Source organism: Octopus bimaculoides, chromosome 1, assembly GCF_046866305.1.
Source record: "Octopus bimaculoides isolate indiv1 chromosome 1, ASM4686630v1, whole genome shotgun sequence".
Lineage (NCBI taxonomy): Eukaryota > Metazoa > Mollusca > Cephalopoda > Octopoda > Octopodidae > Octopus > Octopus bimaculoides.
The window spans coordinates 178,560,302-178,566,368 of record NC_142928.1 but is presented as its reverse complement, the minus strand read 5'-3'; the positions used below and the strand labels follow the sequence as shown (position 1 = coordinate 178,566,368).

The 6,067-nt window shown below is 36.3% G+C and overlaps 1 protein-coding gene across 2 annotated transcripts in view; it reads right to left on the bottom strand.

The window, feature by feature from the left end:
- The window catches only part of LOC106871068 (discoidin domain-containing receptor 2), a 187,781-nt gene extending 184,468 nt beyond the window's left edge, over positions 1–3,313 (bottom strand). For both annotated transcript variants that reach the window (XM_052972844.2, XM_052972854.2), the window contains exon 1: positions 2,625–3,313. In XM_052972844.2, the coding sequence (XP_052828804.1) occupies positions 2,625–2,826 (202 nt within the window). In that variant the 5' untranslated portion in view covers positions 2,827–3,313. The remainder of the gene's footprint in view (positions 1–2,624) is intronic.
- Between the last annotated feature and the right edge of the window lie 2,754 nt (positions 3,314–6,067).

The window sequence follows — 6,067 nt, the reverse complement described above, 5'->3', positions numbered from 1 at the left end:
ATTTTTTCTGTGTATGTATTTATAAATATGTATGTGCCTTTGTATGTATGTATATACATGTGTATAAGTTCGTGCGCATAAATTATATCTATATTAATGTATAACCACGTGTGTGCATGAATATGTATTTATCGATGTGCACTGAATGTGTAACCATACGTGTGTTGGTATATAAACCTACATACAATCACAGTAATATTTTGTAAGTTAATTAATAACCAAAATATTTATATATGCGTGAGTATATCGCATTATAGAAATATTGCTTTCAGATCTTATCTTTATATATATATATAAACATTTATCCTGTGTTTTGAAACGGAAGCTCCAGCCTGACCTTGGCCGTGAACATTTGCTGCACCAACCAGCACCACACGCACACACACACACACGCACGCACCTAACATTAATTGACTTATTCATTGACGTGAGTGTGTGTGATCATGTTGGTATATGAGTATATACGTGATCTTGAGATTGTTTTGCTGAAGTGTTTAAGTTTCACAAGAAATATTTTCGATATCGTACAATCACCTGACTCTTATTAAACAGAAGCATTGAATTAATTAATAACTGTTTTCATTTAATCTCATCATCAGAAAGGGGAATATATTACGGGGATAAAGCGAGTGAGTATTGTCTGAAATAAATATTTAAATACATAAATAAATAAAAAAAATCTACACCCAACTGAACAAAAACAATGCGTAGGTCTATCTGAAAAATATCAAGTAAGTAAAGAAGGAAAAAAATCTATGCCGAGAGAGAAAGGAAATATTCTACCTTAAAATACTGATTTCTTACACTCGTTTTATTATAATGTAAAAGGGGAAGTTAATTTATTCGTGTCAAACAAAGTGATGTACAAGGGAAGAAGCGAGCACAAAGTATCGATTCAGCAATTCAGTTCAGAATATTTTTAAGATAACAAAGACCAAAATAACACAAACAAAATAGAACCATCGACAGAAAGACAGCATATCACTTTCGTTTTTCGACTATAACTTAAAATATTTTATAATGCGAGCTTACAACGGGTAGTAAGTTAAAATTCTTTCGCTGTGATAGATGAATGGGTGTACGTACAACCGTATCTTCGTTATTTAATTTGAGAATTAAGACAAAATATAATGGAATAAAAATACTGATTCCAATATTGGCAGCGACTGAACTGATATTTGGGCAGAAAAAATAGAAAGAACGCTGCCATTTTTAGAATCTCTTATATTCTTTACATTAACATTCGGTTCAAGGAAATTGTCTAATATTTCTTCTTGGATCTCCGCTACTATTCTAATATTGTAGTGGAACAACAACAAGAAAATAGTAAACGAAGGGAGGAGGGGGGGCATCGTTATCTGGGCTAGTAGATAATGGTTTCTAATTTATGTACAAGGCCATCAATATCAAAGGAAGGGGGTTAATCGATAACATCGATATCCGTATCGACCCAAAAGGATAGAAAGGTAAAAAATGACCTCGGTGGGATTTGAGCTCAGAACGTACAGGACCGGAAGAAATATCGCAAAGCATTTTACCCGATGCCTTACCGATTCTTCCATCTCGCCGACAGGCTTGATAGATAATAAATATGAATCCCTAACCAACGATGCCAAGTAAAACTGTTTCATTTTATTCATTGATTGATGATACCTGTCATAAAATTCGGCCAACTCATAGGGTGGTAGGTGAGAATAATAGAGAGGGGTGGGCTGTAGCACACGTGCATAGTGGTCAGTAGAGGAAGATTAAAAGAGAGGAGGTATGGGGGGGGGGTTGAAGGAATGGTTGTTGCAGTCGAAGGAAGATGGAGATGGCAGCTTGTTAACTAGATTTAAGGGAACAGGCAAAGAATATAAAAAAACGCAAGAACGAGAGAAAGCCATTTTAATATCTTTCATTTCCAGTGTGTTGCAAAAGGTTTTCCATCGTAGTGGACGGTCATAGATGCACGTAACAGCTTAATTGTCCAACGGAACTGGTTTCAGATTTCATTCTGCTACTAGATATCGAGCGTAGATTTGGGGGAAGAAATTTACTTACCTGCTTAGTTTCTATGTATGTAGGTGCGATTTTTGAATATATATGAATTAAAATCCAAACTGGGTACGTTTAGAAGCATGATTGTATGTGTGATGAGTGTAATAATGATAGTTTTCATACATACACGTTTAAGTATGAAGTATAGATGTATATATAGTGGCAGATGAATGAAAAGGGATCTGTGTATATGTGTGTGTGTGTGTTAGAATGCAATTTTACACATGCGTTTTCCATGGATATATCACGTACATTTATTATTTACATAAACCAAATATTATTGAAAATAATAGACTAGATATACACAGTGGAATGCACGATTTCAATATAATTACAACACAGGTGTGTGTATGTATATAAACATTTGTGTGAATGTATGTACATATACTATAAACGTGTATGACAATATGTGTGTATATAATAAACGTGTGTGAATGTATACATATATATTTTGTGTGTGTGTATGTATGAGTGGTGCATATCTGTGAGTGCAAAGTGCAAGTAAGAATACAGATTCCATGGAAAACAGCAATATAAGAGGACGCCTTTTTAAAGTAAAAGACGTGCGTTGTTTATGGACTTACCTAAATCAAGAGCTTCACACCCTTGATAGAATAAAAGCAGATGTAACACGGAATATAATAATAATGGTTCCAGTGTCAAGCTTTTCCTGAGTAAAGATCCTCCTTCTGCGACAGTGCCAGAATAATAATGGTAATAAAGAGTCCCTCCCCGGCGACGGCGGCGGACACCTTGCCACTGTCCTGTGCTCCTTGTGGGTGCCATATCTCTCCAAATTTCCGCGGTGTTTTATATATATATATATTTTTACTTTAATACTTTTTTAAATGACGTCTTCCCTTAGATTTGTTTTCTTTTTATAAGGGCTCTAAAAACCTTTTCTGTAGTAATGTGCCCTGACCAGACTTGGTGCTGTCGAAGGAGGTTCAATGCTGTTACCACAGAGAGGACGTGCCTGGAGCTGGTTTCAGCCATGGATGTTGTTGCTTGTCAAAAGGATACGTATTGAAATCCACATCTTTCTCTTTCTAACTCTCTCACTTTTTCTCCCACCCCCAAAATATATCCCGACTGGGGGGTGGGTAGGTATTTTGGTAGATATTTTGGGTGGTGGCGACAACGTTGATGGAGTTGTTCGGCTTCACCAAACGATGCTGGGATGAAGCCGACACTCCAGTCCTTGTTTCAACAAGGGAAAGCTTCTTTCTTCCCTGGCTGACGTTAAGGTGCTTGGTAGTAGTCGGTTTATTCTAGCAGCGTCGAACCACGACGTTTTCTTCTTCTTCCTCTTCGTCGTCGGCGGCTTCTTCTTCCTCCACCGCCTTCGTCTTTACTTGGTGTGCCTCCCCCGGATGGCAGCAGTAAACGGTGGTAATGGTGTTGGTAGTGGTGGAGGTGTTGGTGTGTGCGACTGCTACTGCTGCTGCTTATTGGTAAAGAAATGTCGGTAAAGCTGCAGTCGTTATAGTAGCAGAACAGTTGCCAGTAGACGCTGAAGATGATGATATAGCAGCGGTGTCGATGGCGGTATTGCTGGGTGGAGGCAGCTTACTATAACTGGTTGTGAAGGCAAGCAGGGACGTTCTTGATCACTGGCTTGTTCAAGGATGAGGAAGCTGAAGGAGATAATAATAATAATGATTACACGGCGTGAAAAATTAGAGCATATCTAAGAAAAGTGTGTGAATAAAAAAAAAAAAAGAAAAGAAAAGGGTTTCTTAAAACTACTAATAATAAATATGATGCTTCTATTCATATCTATATATATGTATATATATATATCAAAAAGAGAAATAGATGAAGAGAAGGGGGGGGGAAACAGACAGGGCGAGTCAGTCAGTGCGGGGAATGAGCTTCTACCTGAGACATTGGCAGTGGCTTGATGTTGTGGACTAATTGGCACGAATTCAGTGCTGCATCACTATTTCGTGATATTCTCTCTTATTTTGTTGTTAGTAAATTAAGAATTTCTAACATAAATACAAGACCACTAACCCCACCTTTTTAAAAATTTTTTTTTTAGATAGTCTGGATTCAGTCACTTCAATATTTAACTGGTATTTATTTTATCGATCCCTAATGAATGAAAAGCAAATTCGGCCTAGGCGGGATTTGAACTCAAAATATTAAAATGACTAAATACCACAAATAATTTTTGTCTGATTGTTTTTGTTAATCCACCTCTCTGTTAATGATTATGATCGTGATTTCCTTATTTGCTACAACAACGTTTATGATATTGATGATGATGATGACAGTAATAATAATAATCGATAAGAATAACAAGTAAACAAGCTTACAGATGAAATGTTTTCCGTCTTATTTTTAGAATAACGCATTTATTTATTCAGAAATTGTTTATTATATATATGTGATGGAAATGTTATTCCAATTGAGCTGAAAATAATTGTAAAATCTATTTGCCATGTGACGCATTAGTGATAAGTTTAAACTGAGCTAAAAGAAAAGCGAGTGGGGGAAGATATTAATTTTTTGAGTTAATGAATCTAAAAGCTTCAGAAATCATGCCACACAATCAAATTATCTCCCCCTGTTTGTGAGATTTCACTGAAGGAGCGCTGTATGTTAAACTGCTGTTTAGTCAGTCGCAACGAATTGTGCGACTTCATTTCTCGAAAATAATTATTCAAATCTTTGTATAATTGCGGTTTCATTAATTTTTTTTTTTTTAATGAAATTGTTCAGGGTTTATTTGCAAAATTCATTACGTATTAATGGGAATTTATATTATTTTTATTAGTACTATCATTGATTGTCAATTAAATCTATATAAAATATTTTCTTGAAATTTCAATGTATAAAGTCTCTATTTTGGAACATTGTTTTCCTCTTGAACTCCATTTCGAAACAATAAAAACGCTACGGTGATTAGGGAGTGGTAATTTGGAGCCAAATATGATTGCTTTGAAATCTGTCATAGCAATTTTATTTTATCCTTTGAGACATGCCATACTACTTTACCTATTAAATCATGCATTTGAGTGTGATTTATTAGAAAATGCTGCAAAATTTAAATACAGTAGGGTCTTGCATATGTAATGCAGAAGCACTTGGATCAGTTGAAATTATTGAGGGCAAAACCACCTTCTATGATGTTTAAAATCTAAAAGCAACAGACAAGGGAAATCAGTTGATCAAAATTTTTCAACAATGCAGAGAACACAGATTGGAGTGGATCTGATCTTCAGAGTCAAATGGTGGCTACAGTGAACATGTTTTGGTCTTATAGAACCACTTAAGCAATGGAAAAAGTAACAGTGATCAGTATATATAGAAACAAATGCAGTGTTGTGATAGTGATTAGGAATATCAACAATATTGCTGAGAGAAAACTCATGGAAGTGTTTAGCATTACATACACACATGGAACAATCTAGGTGCTGGTGTGGCTGTGTGGTAAGAAGTTTGTTGGCAGAAACGTTAGCACACCAGATGAAATGCTGCAGTATTTCATGTGCCGCTACGTTCTGAGTTCAAATTCCACTGATGTCGACTTTGCCTTTCATCATTTCGGGGTCGATTAAATAGGTACCAATTATGCACTGGGGTTGATATAATCGACTTAATCTGTTTGTCTGTCCATGTTTGTCCCCTCTGTGTGTAGCCCCTTGTGGGCAGTAAAGAAATAAGAAGTTTGCTTCCCAACCACATGGTTCCTAGTTCAATCCCACTGTGTGGGACTTTGACTAAGTGTCTTCTACTATGACCTACATTAAGGGTACACATGTTTGTGAAGTGGTATGTTAATTTCATGGGCAGGCTATTCTGTTGATCAGATCAACCGGGGAACCTTGTCAGCATAGCCAACTCCCCAGATGGGGAGTAAAAAATTTACTTATATTTGTTGTGCGGAGGGACTGATATTTGTCACTTTGGAAAGCACTGCTTCAAGTGGTTCATATGCAGCAACACAAGGTATGATCATGATCTACATCATATGGAAAAACTCATCCACCACTACCAACCAGGTGGATTTTACCCTCTA